This window comes from Telopea speciosissima, chromosome 3 (genome assembly GCF_018873765.1).
Source record: "Telopea speciosissima isolate NSW1024214 ecotype Mountain lineage chromosome 3, Tspe_v1, whole genome shotgun sequence".
Lineage (NCBI taxonomy): Eukaryota > Viridiplantae > Streptophyta > Magnoliopsida > Proteales > Proteaceae > Telopea > Telopea speciosissima.
Window position 1 is genome coordinate 33,870,093 of NC_057918.1, and position 18,060 is coordinate 33,888,152.

Sequence of the window (18,060 nt, forward strand, 5' to 3'; positions counted from 1 at the left end):
ATTGGTGTCTCATCCTGTGATGGTTCTTTTCCCTTTCAATGGTTCAGATTCATCTACTTGGTATGTGGCATAGCTGAAATAAGGGTGTAGGAGTTGTACTACTATCTACACCACTGGATTTAAATCCTTTATGCCAAGCCCAAAGCCTGGCCCAATGTAGTTATTAGAGGCTAAATTTCTGATGGGCTAGCCTAGCCTTTCCTTTCCAGGTGTAGAGAAGTGAAGATAAACCTCTGTTCTTGGTTCAGCCATGCTGGTACAAGGGCATAATGGAAACTCTAGTCTGAATGCATCCACCAGTCCCTATTAAAAGAACCATTACCCAGGGTCCCACCTATGTGGAATCCTGAAAGGGGATGAGTTTTGAGTCTGTTCTAACCTTAGCATTAACCAGTCCCTGTTTGTTAAGATGATATGGAAGTATGGAACAAGGGTCCCCCCACTGTTGGGCTAGTAGTAGGATAAGGATCATCTATGGCCTCTTCTTATGTGGATTTGGTGGAGGGAGGCTTTGTACTGTGTACCTTCCAAACATGAATACCTTTCTTTTGCTTTTCCAACTTTTAAGGTCTGAAGCATGGATTTGGGAATCAGTATTGGATCGTCCGATACCAATTCCTGGGTGATCCCACATCAAAGGATCGGTGCGGACCAAGGGTAAAAAGATAAAATACCGATTTTTATTGAAAAACAGGGGTAAATCCGTTTGATCTGGATCATTATAGGCTGATGCGGATTGGTATCATATATACTGATTACGAAATCCATGGTTGGTCTGAAGTTAATCTAATTAAGTTGCCAGTGCCAACCAAATAAAGGATTAGGAAGAGCTCAGAATGGTATGGTTGGATCTTGGTTGGATGACAACCCCACGGTTATCTTCTTTATGTAAGGAAGGGGAGGGGAAAAGAAAAAGAAGAAAACTTGTTAGGTGCATGGGAATTTTGTAGACCATAGAAGGTGGTCCAAGATCGTCTTAGTAGCAGAGGTCTCAAGAGGTCATGGGATGTTTCACCCGGAGAGGGGTAATGGGGGATCAGATAATATCTCTCTTTTACCAAAAATATATATATATATATATATGTAATAACATTGATTATTATTTTTAGGAAAGGGTTTGCTAGTTTTACGGACCAGCTAGGGTTTCTGGAAAAATCCTCTGCAATGCTTTAATCTTGCGGTGCTTTGCAGTTTGGACTTGAGAGCTCGACACGTGGAAGATGCGACATCCAACGGTGCCAAACTTGAGAAGAAAGAAAAAAAAAATTGGATCAATCAAACTCGCACCGTTGAATGAAGCATCTTTCACGGGTCGAGCACTAAGACCCGAACTACGAGGCACTATAAGATGAAAGAATTGTAGAGGATTTTAATCCACACTAGAGGGGTAGTAGTAATAATAGTAGTTATCCATGTAAAACCAAAAGGTGATGTCTCTAAAAATCACAAGACAAATATGTGCCATCCATTTTTATGTTTTTTTGTCCCCTTAAAATATAAAACATCTGTTTCCATAGAGTTGAGAGAGTGTACATTAATGCATGTCTAGAATACTGGTACACATGCATGAACATATAAAATGCGTGTCAATACAAAAAGAGATATTTAATGGGAAAATATTCCCAATGCGGGGGAGGAGGTCACACCCAAACATAGTGGGGAGCAAAATGACCACCCTACCCCCCCCCCCCCCCCCATGAAAGACAGAAATTTCGCCCACTGAGATGTCAGCACGCGTACTCTCATTGATTGTCACACGCGTGGCCGCTGCAGTCCCCCATAGAGAACACTCTCCTTTAAACAAATTAGACTTTAAAATTTGACACATGACTAATCTAAATTATAACCGCTTTATCCAATGGTCAGAATGGATATATTATTTATCCATATGGCAAAATAAATAATGTGAAATTTGAAAAAATAACAGCCCTTTTTAATGATAATAAAAATATTTCACCTACTACTATTATTCTTATGACATGGCAAGGCATTGCTTCTAAAGCATGGTAGATTTGTCTTTTAGGGTATACCAAAGTGTTACCTTTTTCTTGAATGAAAGTTGACACGGTGGGTGAGTGTGAGTGAGAGATGTGAGACTAGGGGGAAGGAATTCAACATTGATGTTAACAGCTTCCAAACTTTCAAATGAACATATGGCGAAACCATGGAAAGGAGAGATGATCAACTTTTGAACAAAAAAAAAAAAAAAATTTAGTATTTCAAGCTTGAGAGCCATTTGTTATAGGTGGGAAAGAAAAAAAGGCAAAAGTGGTTGGTGTCGTTCCACCAGCCCTTGGACTCCTAATCCGCTATCCCGTTTGTCTTATTTTGTTTGCTGCTGCATCCAATCGTCTATATCAATGAGCTTGGATCGTTAGATGTGGCAGTTGTCAGGTGTCAACATCTCTACCTATCATTATCGCACTGTCACACTTTAAGAATTGGAGAGGAAAATAATCCACCATGTCTCAACTCTTTTAACTCCATTTAGGGTTTCAAGAATCGGGATCGGATCCATTGTCGATTCGGATTGGAATCGATCAAGGCCGATCCTGATTTTGGCTGATTCGGCTCATTCGATCCTTGCTTGTACGTAAACTAGGGTTATGTAATCGACTTAGTTGATTTGGATCTGATTCAGATTGTATTGGAACAGCCAAGATCAGTGTTCAATGCACTTATCGACACTAATATATTGATATATGTACCAATACGATCAACCGTATCAGGTTGGATCGGACTTTTTTCCCCTCAAAACACCAATTCAATATTGTTTGGACCATTTTGCCCTCCATTGTTCTGGTACCACTAGATAGTATTGGTCAAATCAATACCGATATGGATCGATCGATATTACGTATCTCATCCCAATACCTAAAGCTATGGCTAAAAGACAATTGCTTACTTAGTTGGTTGGTGCTTTGGGGTAGAGTGCAGGGGATTTGACTCTTCTCCAGTCGTGGTGAGAGCTGGAAGGTCCAGCCTAACAAAAACAGGGGAATATGGTCATTTCACAAGAGGGGCTCACTTAGGTCCCGTCTATGAAATGACCAAAACCCCCCTTGTTTTACTGGGCTGAACCCTCCAGCTTCCGCCATGATCGAAAGAGAACTAAATTGGAGTGTAGGCTTTCAGAAAGCTATGGATTCAATTTCTCCGATGTTCACCTTGTGCCATAAGGCATTCCTTTCCCCCCTCCCTTTTAGTTATATTGAGTCACATTGGACAGTTACACAAGATGGACCCCCCAAAAAAAAATAAGTTTGGAAGGAGAGAAAGAAAGTGGATCATATTTGTCTGAGATCCACATCTACAACAACTCTATTTGCCTTAAAATGAAGATTCTCTTCCAACTTCTAAGGCCCCAACTCTGTGGCTGACATCGACAATGTGACAACTGCTTCCTTCATCAACTTTGGTCGGTTCAGTTGGTCCCCCACCTTCCCCCCACCACACGCCTCTCCGGTCTAAATGTCTAAACCCCTTTTCACATTGCCAAATATAAATAGTTTTTTTTTCTTTTTTTTTTCTTGGAAATATAAGAACCCATCACATTAACATGCTTTCTGATACCAAAAAGGTCCTAGATTCTGGTTTCTACTTTTTAATTTATAATCTTTCTTTCCAACTTTTAAAGAGAAAGACAAGTGACTTGAACCAAAGGATTACTAAATGGGTGTTGGGCAAGTCCTTTTTAAAATACAACCTAATTAAATTCTAATCCCAATTGTTGGAAATATAGTTTAAAAAAGTGGGATCGGATCAGCCCCAGATGATTTCTAATTCCGATCCAAATTGTAATTGAAATTGGCAACAATCGATGGAAATTGATTTGAAAACCCCTAAACCCTAGTTCTTGTACTTGGATTGGTCGAATCGGTCATTCCAATCTGACATTTTCAAATCCTGGCCGGATCGATTGATCCTTGTCCAAACTCCTAGGGTTAGGGCAATTTGGAGCCGATTCTAGATCGATTCCAATCTGATCCGAATCAAAATTCGATCTTCAGATCCCGATTCGGGGTTTTTAAATCCTAGTTGGAAATCTCCATTGGCATTTGTCCACATTCTCTGTTCATGAGAAGATAAAATATCAATATTATTAGGTTGACAGATGAAGTTGAGGCTTCTTGGGCCATGGTTTTCTTGTTTCAGTCCCCCTCAAATTACAATCACAACCTTAGAGGCTACCTATCTTAGGAACCATAGAAAGCACAAAGCCTGAAACCACAAGGGTTGTGGTAGGACTTAGGAATGGGAGTGGGTGTACGCCACGCCATTTTCTTTTTGAAATATTATTGGGTAATCTTGGGCATGGATGGGCCCACAACTGCCACCCGACAAAGCAACCAGTCTGTGAACAAGCTAGGGTTCATTTCTTTAAGAAAAAGGTTAGTAGAAATGGTACATAATCTGTTATGTTAGTGACCCTTGGACTTGGGACCATCACATGTTCCACTTTTTTAATTGTTGTTTTGGCAAGACATGTTCCACTCTGACCAATGTGTACTACTCAGGTGTGTTTTTTTTGGGTGGGTGGGGTCAATTTGGATCCTCTATTACCGAGTTGCCCAGTAAGACCGTGCTGCTCAGACACGGTGCTACGTGCAATATCCCCTTACTTCTGCCCAAACACCTTGCCCGAGTGGGGATAAGGCGGTCTTTAAGCACGCATGTCCTGAGCAACACGGTCCTGCAAGCAGCTCGACAGAAAGGATCTGGATCGGGTGGGGTGGGGTGGGGTGTGGGGTTGGGTAAGCTTAAATTATTATAATTTATTTAATTAAAAAATAAAATAAAAGAGACCGTTTTCCTTTTTTTTGTGGTAAGAAACTATTTTATTGCAAGGGCGACAAGCGGTAAGAGGCTTCCTGTTCAAAGGTTCAAGAGCCGTGGGTGGAAGCTGGCCAAACAATCTTGCTTGTCACAGAAAGGGCCCTCCTAGCTAGGGTATCAACGACCAAATTCGCTTGCCTAGAAATCCAATTAAAGGATGAGACATTGAGTCGAGTTGCGAGGACGCGAATGTCCTGTACAACATTGACAAGAGCTAGTGGTGGGTTTCTGGATCTATCTTTGTGATGCATTTCTTCACCGTGGGCATTAAGGGGGAAGGATCAAGGATTTTGTTCAAGGTATGGGTATTGATATTGATATTGGTAGTAGGTAATATTGATATTGAAATGGGATTGAAACATTATTTTCTCAACAGAAAAATAGATGTCCGTATTATATCGACCAATTCGAATTGATAGGTATCGATATGGATCATGGCCAATATTGATATAGGTTGTTAAAACTGTCGATGTGATATCAATACCAAAAATTGTGGGTGGGATGAGTATCACAAACTAGGGAAGTGTAGTATTGACCTTCAACTAGTAGGAGGAGATAATAATAATGTCGGGGGTCATGGGTGGGGTCATGGGTATTTCTTCGCTCATGGTGGAAGAAAACTTTTCTAAAATAATAACTATAAGATTCCAACCATTGATGGGGGAAAGTTCCTTCACCAAAAAAAGACACACCCATCTAGATTCCAGAGTGTTGTTTTCCACCAATGAGGGGGAGGGTGATCAAATAGTCTAGTAAGGGCGTTTAACAAGGAGAAAATGGGATTCACGAGTAATATGTAAGAGAATATGCGCAAGAATCTGCACATTGACGTCATAGATTATTTTTCACCAAAAGAAAAAAATGAAAAACACAAAATTTGAAAGTCAAAATGCTCTTAACAATAGTCAAGATCCTTCAAAACTAAGAAAGACGTGAATTATGAAGTCAGAATCAAAATCATGAATCGGATCTAGTAAATTTCAATCCAATTCAATCGATCCACGATCCGATTCAAACTCCTAGGACCCTAATCCACCCTAATAGTAAGAGTCAAACCCTTGTCCAAAAAACAGAGTAAGAGTCAAAACAATGATAATATGTGGCTCGGACCAAGTCTGTATTCTCTATTTTTAAGTCTTTAATATATTAGTTTAGGGTGCATCTTGTTCTTACCAAAGTGAAGTTAAAAGTTGTACAACCTTCTTTTGATTGCCTCTTATTCTCAAAAGTTATTTAAATTAAAATAAAAAAGTATTTTCAAGAAAAATCGAAAGCGATTTATCATAATGTAATTTTCAATAGTTGTAATTGTCTATTTGAAATGACATAATTCATCCTAATGGGGAGACAAAAAGAGAAAAGAAATGAATTATATTAAAAATGCAAAAAATAACAATACAGTCTAGCTTGTTGTAACCAACCTTTGTTACAACAAGAATTCCTGTAATCTTATGTCTCTTGCAACATGTTTTGGAAAGTTGCTACAATGCCAATGTCTAAACACAAGGGTTTGAAAAATTGGATTGGATTGGATCCGTTAATCTCGATTCCAGCTAATCCAATCCGGATTAAACTGATCCTATATGAAAACTAATGTTTATGCCATTTTCCACCGATTTCTGCTGCTCACGACCAATCTTGATCTAATCTGAATTAAAATCAATTAAGACCGATCTAGATCCCAATTCCGATTTTTTAAACCCTGCTAAACACTCTAACACATATTCTTTTTGTTTCCATAAATACCCTTCGAGGCACTCTACATTATATTTGCAGGGATCTTTACCACCTCCAGTTTGCTGATCGACCCAGTTCCCCAGTTCCTCTAACAAAGGGGGGCTGAAATGACCTCTCTACCCATGCCCAAACACCCTGCCCAGGTGAGGTCCACCATCCCCTTATTAGAGGAACTGGGGAACTAGGTCGATCAGCAAATTGGAGGTGATAATTTTCCTATTTGCAGAATCAGACCCAACATTCATTTGGGACCTTGCCATTCTTGCACAGACCAATTTTATCAGGGCCGCAGTGGATGGATGGGGATCATCAAAGATCTTCATGTGGTTGTCAGCTTATGGAAGTTTGAAGAAAGCAGGCAACCAGGAGTGGTCGGCTTTTGCTGCTGACACAGATGCTGAGGAAACGTGGGACGTCATCATATCCTGTCGTCACAACCGATCACTAATAAAACCTCAATAATGGATGGACAAAGATATACCCACGAGCCAATGAGTCGAGAAAGTTTTAGGACACAAAACCCATCGCCTATTAATCCCACTTTTGATTCGGTCTCCAGCGCCCACTTATATAACCACCACACCACCACAAAAGCCAAAATTTGGGGAACCATGAAGCTTCCTTTGGTGCTCTACGTGGACGCACGGCCATGCCATCTTTACTCGTAAGCTTCTTTACCTCTCCAATGGTGCCAAACAAATATGTCCAACAAATAATAAGGGTGTCAATAGATATGGTATCCGGTATTTGATATTTGGTATTTGGTATTTGATATGATACATGATATATCTATTTCATATTCTTATTGTATCGAATCCCAATTGGTATAGATATCTCATATTGATCAATGTCCAAATAGAGTTGGTTCGACTTATTGGCTTTGTCTGTTTGTTGGTTGTCAGGTCCCATCCTAGTTATGAAAATTTCGATGATTATCAAGTGGTAAATAGTAAAATATTATATTTTATTAGAGATAGTGACACCTAGAAGAACCTGAGTAAATTAATTATAAATAAAATTACCCGTACCAAAACTGGTCCAATCAGAATCAATTTTGTCTTAAGCTAAGAGCTGAATCGGTCGATTTCGATTAATCTGACCGGGCTGAGATTTGACACCCTGAGCTGTCAACAACTAAAGCGAAGCCCATCTATCGTTTACGCAAAGGTAGACCAATATCTGACTCTTGGGGTTCTGATCGGACGATTATAAAAAGAGAATTCAATGAGTGTAGCTGTCGAGGAAGATTCGAATCTGAAAGACGAGGTTATGAGGGTTGGTTCAAGACAGAAAAAGTTTACTTGAAGGCAGCGCAAAGGGTAGTAGGAAAAGTGAAAATAAGACACGTGATTGGCGGCTGAGGCTTAGCTGAGAAGAAGTCCAAGATGAGAAGGAAAATAGTCACATAGGGAATCTAGAGTGGATATGGAGAGATATTAGTATGACATATACTATTACGAGTGTATAAGTGTAGAACAGTAAATGTGGATACTGATACGATAACAACTACTGATGGCGGCAATCTCACTACTACTACTACCATTACTAGGCTGGCTTAGGTTCTCGTTCGAAAACCATTCTCGTATGGGTTTGAACCACACAAATGGAATTCAAGAGACGTGAGCCCCATATCTTGATTCTCTTTGTGCGGCTTAGACCTGTCCGAAAACCTCTACACTCGTCTATTACTACTACTATTACCACTAGTCATTCAATGTTTTTATGTCTCATTCTCAACTCTCAAACCAACAGAACCAATTTTTCCTCCTCTTTCGGCAATAGACATTCATAAAGATATCTCGAATGCAAAAATATCAAAAATCACGAGATGAGACATCGACAATAACTACGTAGGAAAACTCAATGAATCAACTCATTCAAAATTGCATGATATCGACACTAACAGACAGTCTTGAGTAAGGATGTGAACTTGATTAAATGATTAAATTTAATTCAATTCAATTCAATTCAAAATATAGTAATTACAAATCAAAAATCCAAAATTGACTTATTTATTAGATGGTCCTAATTTGTGAAACTAAAATCATTTAGTACACAATTTTGATTTCCTAGTTTGTACTTTATTGACCGTTTGTTATCTATTTGAAGTAAAATGATCATAAAAAGTATTTAAATAATTTGTTAATGTATTTAAATAGTTTCGGTCTTGGTTTTGTGATTTCTCACACATGGGGCGGGCAAAATGACCCAAACCCCACCCCTGCCCGGCCGCATGCACTCCCGAGCGGAAAACGCTGCCGTTCATAAACGGTTTTGTTCATTTTTGGTAAATAATTTTTATACGGTTTTTATTCAAGGTGAGATCTCATTTGCGGAGAATGTGGAATTCGGTCTGGTCTGTGAGATTCTAATATAAAAAAGGTAACAGAGACCCACCACTGACAGTTGTTTGACTGTAGTGTCTTAAGTGTGTGCGATAGTGAGTGAGAGAGAGAGAGAGAGAGGGGAAGAAGCAGAACATGTGAAGGAGAAAAGGGAAACCCAATCTTCACTACTCTGTCTCTCTTGATCGATAATTTTTCGGATCCATCGAGATGGATTAGAGGCGAAGTAAGAAACGTATGTTTCGTCTTCTTAATCTGCTTCTACTTCCTATACAGTTTCATCGTTCGGTGAGAGATGAACTGAGCAAGAAGAATTGAGAGCGGAAATTCTGTGAGGGCAAAACAACAAAAAAAAAAGTTTGTGATTTTCTTCCTGAAAGATTGGAGTAGTAAGAAAGATGGGTATTCCTTATGACGACGTGGTTATTATCACGCCACCAGAGAAGGAAGGTGAACCTAGCGTCATTACTGTGAACTGCCCAGACAAGACTGGATTGGGTTGCGATCTCTGCCGTTTAATTCTCTTCTTTGGGTTGAATATTGTAAGAGGAGGTAAGTGGAATGAGTAAAACAACTAAACACCAAAAGATTGTTGCTTCTTCTTTTTTCTTTTCTTTCTTGAGCATTTCCTTTCTGAATTTGTGGGTGTTAATTTTGTTATGATTTTCTGCTTATTTTTCTTTTCTTTTTTTTATTTGATTTTGTGGTGAAGATGTTTCAACGGATGGGAAGTGGTGCTACATCGTGTTCTGGGTTGTAGGAAAACCCACGACGAGGTGGGATTTATTAAAAAGGAGACTGGTTGGGGCATGTCCTTCTTGTAGTTCTGCTTCGGTAATTTACTATTATAGGTCGGAGTTGCAGCAACAGAAGCCTCCTGACATTTTCCTTTTGAAGTTTTGTTGTTTTGATCGAAGAGGGCTTTTGCACGGTAAGTTTCCTCTCCATCTCCCTTTTCCTTTTTTTTTCCCTGTCTTTTTCCGTGTTTATTTTCATTCATTCTTCGTGGTGGTTGTTTTTCTGGGTTCGGCTGTGGAGTTGGGAATTTTTCTTATTTCATGAAGGTTGCGAAGTTTGATTTGGGGATTACAATCTTATATGTTCTTGTTGCGTTACATATTTACAATTTACATTCGATGTTTTTTTTTTTCTTGAAGGGAGGGAGGGGGGGTTCTGGCATTATTTTCTTTCTTCTTTAATGTTATGATTATATGTTTATTTATTTATTTTTTGGGTACTTTGGTAGATGTTACACAAGTCCTCTGCGAGCTTGAGCTCATAATCAGGAGAGTCAAGGTATCGACCACTCCAGATGGAAGAGTAGTGGACCTTTTCTTCATCACAGACACCAGGTGCTTCATTCATTTCAAGTTTCCCCCACTTGGAAGAAAAGCATTATCTGTTCTGTTATCTTCTTGAATGCTATTGGTCTCCACCAATTTAGGTAGTGCGAATGTTATTGGCAAAAATCATCTTATCCTTCGTGATTAATACAACATTGAAATGTTATTATTCATTAAGTTTGTTCATTTGGGACAACAGAACATTATGGGTGGAAAATCTGATCCATGATTAAAATCTTTAGAATTTTGGGTGGTTTTAATTTCTGGTCATGTGGAAAGAAAGATCATCTCTACCAGAAACGGGCTACATGGTCAATAATTTGAACTTTTGAATCAGCAGACTGGATTTTGTGAAAATATGGCAAATTTTTTATGAAATATCAATTGGAATGTTGTTGGATTATGCAATTGCTGAAACTTCTTAGCTATTGCCCCAATCAATCTGCTGAGTGTGGGAATGCACCATGTTGCATGATCATTTATGCGAAATGCTAATTACTGTGGTGTATGCGACTCTGCCTCATGTTAAATGTTTTTTTTATTTGCTTTCCATTTGTATTTCCTCTTGGATGCCATTTATTTTAGGGGAAAATCCCTAGATCTATGAGAAAAGAAAATTAACAAAAAACAAGTAGGTTTGACTTTGTTTTACACTTATTTTGTCTTGTAAACCTACTTGTTTTGTAATTCTTGAATTGCCCCTTTATTTTATTCTGAGAGCGTATGATCACAAGGATTTGGGTGTAAAACAATTTCCCAGGCATTAGTCATAAAAAGGCTGTTTCAACTTTCAAGGGTAAATAATGTCCTTGAAATATGGATCTAGTCTAGTAAAGAAAATATTCCAACCGATGGATTTGAAACAATGCAAGAGGGTGTTACAAGCAGCATAAATGATAAAGGTATTTTGGGAAATTTCTCTCATATGTATTGCTGTAACCCTCTTATCATGTCTGCTGCCCCTGCTCTCTATACATGTCTTCCTATCCAATTATAATGGTTGTTTCTGTTGTCCAGTCAGCACGAAATTGAATCTCATCCCTGTCTTGCGCCTGTCCAATTGCTTTAATTTTACTCACGTCACTAGCATATTTCTAAGCAGGTCTTACCAACAAAGAAATTGGTTATTTTGTTAAATACATTCGACCAATCCCATTCATTTAAAAATTACCATACTAGAAGATTTTTGCCTCCTTTGCTCTGAAGTTTCTTCTGTAATATCATGGAGTCCTTACTGTTTGAATCACTTTGCTTATATTTGAGAAGCAAATGACATTAAAAGAAAGAAAGAAAGAAAGGGGGGGGGGGGGGACCATAAAAGCTTTCAGACAATTTTTTCTACCCCTTTAAACTGTTCTAAATGGAAACAAGAATGGGCTAGGTTTTTAATATCTTATAGGCACGAGATGAGTTGACACTCAACTCACCTCCCCTCTTCCACAATTAGGTGAAGACCTGGAGGACCGGAAACCCCCCACGGGAAACCTTTCACCGCGCCACATGATTCTTTCACGAAGCGCTTTCTCAGACGTTTCTGCTCTTACCTCCTGCAAGCAAAGAGGTTTCAAGATACCAAGCAACCAAGTACACAGCTTCATTAATGTGAGCTGTAATATATTTCTCCTTTTATGGTACTTGCTAACTTTCCTTCAAAAACTACTTCGCTTTTGATAAACCGTCTTGGAACATTGTATCTATTAAAAAAAAAAAGTCTTGGAGCATTGTCTATTATATTGGTGATGAGAAACTTAACCATCTGATTATTAATCTAGACCCAATCGATTGCTCATAGGTTATTGAGAGGGTAACCAAAAAAAGAAAAGAGGAATGCTATTCTTTGCTTTGTAGAGGTGATTCATTCATTTTACAGTTTGGTCTTGAGTGTCCGATATTGCCGTTCTGGTATTGTCTGATCGAAGAGTTTGTTGAGGTGATAATTCCATATGTGATCACATTGTGGGTTGTTCATATACGTGGCACGCAATGTCAGTTGACCATGACAAATGCAAAAATTGCAACAACCAGATTAACAGTCCTCATATGAATGGGCAGGATTGGGGGGCGGGGAAGAAGGAAGGTATGAAACAGAAGGTCTTGACATACGAATGATGAGTAGTTAGGATGGTATTGTTGGTGAATCTAGACTGTGCTTGGCATTTGGATGGTTCTGATGTTAACATTTACAGTATGCACAAAACGCTTCACCATCATATTGCTTGCAAATGGAGTAGCTTTTCCCAAATATATTTTGCACAATTCTTCTGGCAACTGTTCTTTGTGATTTCTCAATACAATTACTCCTATCTTATTTTAGTTTTAGATTCTTACATGTTGATCCTTGATTAGGGAACTTATGCATACAAAGAAGAGGCGGGAAGATACTTGTGATCGTTTGAGAGATGTTTTGGGGGATGGGATGATCAGTTGTGAGATAGAATTGACTGGTCCTGAAATTGTCACATGTTCACAGAATTCCTCATTTCTCCCTGTTGCAGCCATGGGAGATATGTTCAGGTTAGAGCTTCCTGAAGATCATCCAAGTGGGTCTCCAATCGCCAACAATGTTTCTGTTACAATGGACAATTCCCTCAGCCCTTCTCACACACTTGTCCAAATCATTTGCCAAGATCACAAAGGTCTCCTCTATGACATTATGAGAACCTTGAAGGATTATAATATAAAGGTAACAAGCAACTTTTAAACTCATCATCAGTGGATTCCTCAAAATTTTCAGTTTGTTTTGTTAATTATTTGTTTTAATATTTCTCTTTGGATTATATTTTCTTCACGAGTTATAAATACATTTAGTGTTATGTTAGATTTTATCTAGACTATTTAAGTATCTGTAATATTCTGAAGACATAACACAGTAGTTTTGTTGCTATAACTTGTTAGTTATGTGGTGTATAATGATGTGCATTGGGTTTGCATCCAAGTTGAAAATTGTGTGTTTTATATTTATGTTCATATTTTGTGTTCATATTTTGTATGAACATGGACAATGCTATCACAATTCCAATAAACTTTCCCAAAATTTGACCTGATCATTGATTGTCGAACTGAAAAATACTTGGAATCCTTCTATGACAAATTTTGTTATAGGTTGAATTGCTAATCATATTCAGACCATTCAGTATCTCTCCCTTCTTTGAAGAGCTGCAAGACCAAAATTAATCAACTTTGATGGGTTGGATAATCTGTTTCCCTGTATTTTGGCTATGACCTATGTAATAAGGACACACCTATTTGTCATTTTCTGGTTGTCTATGCATATTATACGGTAACATGCAATGAACACCAGTGGACACTTCATTTTCTTTTTTCCATTAAATAAAAAAGAAAGAAGAATAGGTGTGTGTGTGTGTGTGTGAGAGAGAGAGAGAGAGAGAGAGAAAGAGAGTAACATAAATGTGGTCAATCTTGAATGGTCTCGTAGGTGATTGTGGTTGCTGTGTCAGACTTCTTATTGATATTGAACTTCGACACCATGTTATTCTTGTTACATATTCCAACGGTTATTGAAAGTAGGTCCTGCAGTGCATCTCTTTGTTCCTTTACATCACAATAGTTCCTGCAGTGCATCTCTTTGTTCCTTTTCTTGTGATGTATTAGCTTTATATGCCCATTCAAGGTCTGGGGATTTTGTTCTTTAATAACCATAAGTTTTTCTGTTGTTTTCCAGATTTCTTATGGTCGTTTCTCGATGAATGAAAGAAGACAATGTGAGGTGGATTTGTTCATAATGCAAGCAGATGGAAAGAAGATAGTTGATCCAAGCAAGCAGATTGCATTGAAGTCTCGCCTTGGGATGGAAGTGTTTCGTCCTCTAAGAGTAGCTGTGGTTAGCCGAGGTCCTGATACAGAACTTCTGGTTGCAAACCCTGTAGAATTATCCGGCAAGGGCCGGCCACTTGTTTTTTATGACATCACCCTTGCACTCAAGATGCTCGATACGTGCATCTTCTCGGTACATTCTTATCTGATTTATTTTATTAGTCCATGCAATTGATGGATCTACTTCTAGTGAGGACCTTTCAATATTATTTACACTAAACAAATAATGCTGATAACTCTTTTCAGGCTGAGATTGGGAGGCATATGATTGGGGATCGAGAATGGGAAGTTTACAGAATCCTTCTTGACGAGGGGGACGGCCCTTCAGTGCCAAGGGAGAAGATCGAGGAGGAAGTCACAAAGATGTTGATGGGTTGGAAATGAATGCTGTTCTACCAGTTTCTGTAGGAGCTCCTCCAATCCAGTGTACAGCATACGTTCACCAGCCCCTTACTGAATCCAGTTTGATTTTCTAGAAGCAATAGGTACTAAATATGTTGTGAATAGGAAAGCTGTTTTTATGATCTATAGGGTCTTGTGGTACTAACTTGGCTGTACAGATGAGAGATGTTGATGAGAAACGAAGAGGTGGAAGAGTTTTAGCTCCCATGGCATTGTATACATAAACTGGAAGGAATCTAAGATTCTTATTCGTAGATGTTCTTTATATATATGTCTTTGATCTGTCTTTTCATAGGGATCCTTTACCTGCTTTTCCTTCTTTTCCTTTCCCTGAGAAAGCAGAATGTAAAGTATTAATTCTGATAAACTGAAATGGGCAAACTAACCCAATTATCATTCTAAGAACCAAGAAGGAATATTAGAAATAATATGGGCATGTAAATATCATCAGAGAGGATGAAGAAAATTTTATTTTCATGGTGACTCGGCCCGTTCTTCCCTCTTACCATTTTTTTTCAGCATGAATGCTTTGCAATTCTGTGACTTGAGGGACTTTAATGCTACTGGAATTCCTGGGCTCAAAATGGTTTTTGGATTACCAGGATGCAATTGATCATATCAACAGCAACGATCCGTCTGGCTTCATGGGCTTAATAATGGCTGTTTGTGGATGAGATGCCGGAGCTGTCGAGTAGCTTTGAACAGGGTGGGTTCTAGTTTGGATTCTTGGCATCCAATACATTTTTTGTTGACTGCTTTTAAGTTGCAGACTTGTCAAAAACAAAAAACAAAAAAAAAAAAAGTTGCAGACTTGAATCACTCCATGATCAGAGGCTATTCAAATGTCTATTAATAGTCCTCATCAAGGGGCTATTGATAATGCTCATCATTCTCCCATAATGGTCAATGGTAACAACTCTACTCTTTCTGTAACTCCGAATGACAATGAAGCGTCTACATTAGAAGCACAACTAACCATTGGATCTTCTACCCTCAATTCTCCCCATCTTCATTGGTTGGAGAATGGAGATAACACTGACCAAGTTTCCAGTGCCGAAAGTGGAGTTGAAATGGAAGGCCGGAGAATCTCTAAGCCATATCCACTTGCTAGATCGGTAGAAGTGGCACGTATGCAGTTAGAAACTCTGGGACTAGGCAAGATGTCAGACATCAAAATGGAGACATATAGGTCTTTGTCTACCACACCTCCACTAGTGGTTTCTTCTCTAGCTGAGGATATATTTAATTTATCATTTTGTCTAAAAAGTTGTCTACAGCTTTATCTCAAGGCAATCCATTGGGTTTTCCCATCCCCTAGACAGGAAGACCTTGTCATTAGCATGTAAGACAGTATGGTTATAATTCACTCCTTGGTTTTTGGTACTTTGTATCCAAACCTTGTGTATCACATGCCGTTTATCTGAATGAATTCTGTTTACAAAAAAAAAAGTAATATTATTTTGTCGTATATATTTTTAATTGGTTACATCAATCAAGGAATTGTTATCACTCTCTAATAAAATATAATTAATTGATTCATGGAATGAATTTTTCAGGCTTTACTACTTTTTCTTTATTTTATTTTTTTTAGTTGGACCCCAAGGAGAGTTGAACTCAATGAAAGATAAAGGGCTTGGTGGATTCGAACCACCATCCTCTTGAGGTATAAAATCATTTTCCACACCCTAAGTACTCTACCAATTTCAGGCTTTACTACTTACTATTTGTTACTGGTTAATATTTATTGAATTGAGTATCTAAAATTCAATCTGATCGAGATTTATGTATTTGTTACTAATTATTTTTAAAGGTTAGTCTTTGTATAACAATTTATTTGGTGAAGAATCAAACTTTTTTTTGGTAAGTGAAACATATCTAAGTAGGTATCAATCAGTCACATTTCATTAAAATATATATATATATATCAATCAGACATCAAGATTTGCATGCATGGAGATGCAGTCATGGGCGGGTATAGTTTTATAATTTTATGGAGAAGAGTTTTCTGTCCAAGAGCGTGACCCCTACGCCAACATGGGTTAATGGGAGTGTGCAAGGAAACTTCAACAGTGATGAAATTCCGTTTTTTATGGCGTTGGGGTGATCATTTTGCCCCATCTTGTGTTTGGGTGCAAGAGCTACATTTTTGGACAAAAACCATTTTCCCTAATTTTATATATTTTTTTATGAGAAAAAGAACACTGTTTGGTCATGTGGCTACACCTAGACACAGGAGGACATGACGACCACCCTCCTACTGATTAGGGATAAGCCCTAGGCCTCATTAGGAAGAATAATTAAAATAATCAATGTGAGAGAATATAGAGTATCCTCCTACTGATATATGAAAAATTCGCTCCCAATGCATATTTGAAAAATTGAAACCGAATTGGTGATACCCAATAACGGATTGTTAAGAATCCATTAAGACAATCTGATAAAAGACTGAATTGAAACCGACCTGGTGATAAACAAAATCGAACCTAAAACAGATCACTTATAACGAAAATGAATCTAAGTAACAAGTTAGGCCCAGATTTGGTTTTGAAAAAAGTGAAATTTTATTTTAATAAAAAGGTCAAAGCAAGGGAATAATTATCACCTCCCCACCTTGGGCAGGGGGTAGGGTAATCATTTTCGCCCTTATGTGAGGAATTTGAGGAATTGGAAGGGACAACGAATTGGAGGGTATAACGATTCAAAAGCAAGGTTCATAATTTCAGATCGGATCAGACCAATTTTGACGATCTCATTACCAATCCGATTCTCTTGTACGAATAAAGGTAAAAAAATATTAAAAAAAAAGATTTATTTACCAAAAAACAAAGGCATAAGTATCATATTTGCCCGAGTTTGAACAATCCTGATCCCGATCTGATCTGAAGAGATAGACACATAGGTCCTAATTACATAATAGAGAATACCACTAGCATATCCATCCCTCTCTTCCTTTACTTTATTCAATTTTGTTTGGTTGACATCCACATCCACGATATCAGACTTTTAAAATAATTAGTTAAAATCGAACCAAATAAAGTGTAATCTGGATTAATTAAATCCATCAAATCTTAACCATATTAAAAGCTGCTACAATATTAGGACTGAAATTAGCAACCATGATTTCTTTATTGAGCCTGAGCTAGAGCTAGAGCTAGTGTGAGAAAAAAAAAAGTTTGAAAGATACTACAGTTTACAAAATTACAATATTGACCTTAAAGCCACCCTGAGCCGGAAAACCTTTGTTGAGGTTATGAGGTGCTGATATTTTACAGATTGGACAATTTAGGATAGAACAGTTTTCCAAGAATCCCAAAATGCTGTCACTGTAGACTGTACCCTCCAGTGTTTGATGATTCCGTGACTTATAACCCCACCCACCATAACACCGCTTTCATTAAAAAACTGTTTTAATGAACCGCTCATATCCCGCGTTTTTTCTGCTGGCTGGGCCCCACCTGAGAGAGAAAAAAAGTCCGATCGGTGACCCTCGCTCTTTCTTCTATTATTTTTGCCTCTTGACAAGCTTCCACGCTGGCGACTGGCCCAAAGCCGTATACATCAAT

The 18,060-nt window shown here is 38.2% G+C and overlaps 1 protein-coding gene across 2 annotated transcripts; it reads left to right on the forward strand.

Annotated features, from left to right (window-relative positions):
* The first annotated feature begins 9,236 nt into the window (after nt 1–9,236).
* On the forward strand, nt 9,237–14,591 carry LOC122654619 (ACT domain-containing protein ACR10-like). Of its 2 annotated transcripts, none has more exons than XM_043848788.1 (6): nt 9,237–9,470; nt 9,631–9,849; nt 10,165–10,270; nt 12,608–12,939; nt 13,939–14,228; nt 14,342–14,591. In XM_043848788.1, the coding sequence occupies exons 1-6, from the start codon at nt 9,317–9,319 to the stop codon at nt 14,477–14,479; spliced, it is 1,239 nt and encodes a 412-aa protein (XP_043704723.1). In that variant the 5' UTR covers nt 9,237–9,316; the 3' UTR covers nt 14,480–14,591. The 2 variants fall into 2 exon arrangements, with proteins under 2 accessions (XP_043704723.1, XP_043704722.1); XM_043848787.1 differs by having other exon boundaries at nt 9,240–9,470; nt 12,608–12,944; nt 13,944–14,228.
* The last annotated feature ends 3,469 nt before the right edge of the window (nt 14,592–18,060 follow it).

Bases quoted from the DNA above. Each gene is read 5' to 3' on its own strand.
- LOC122654619 (XM_043848788.1), top strand. From the start codon at position 9,317: ATGGGTATTCCTTATGACGACGTGGTTATTATCACGCCACCAGAGAAG. The intron at 9,471-9,630 runs GTAAGTGGAATG...TTTGTGGTGAAG, and splicing joins GTTGAATATTGTAAGAGGAG to ATGTTTCAACGGATGGGAAG. The intron at 14,229-14,341 runs GTACATTCTTAT...AACTCTTTTCAG, and splicing joins TCGATACGTGCATCTTCTCG to GCTGAGATTGGGAGGCATAT.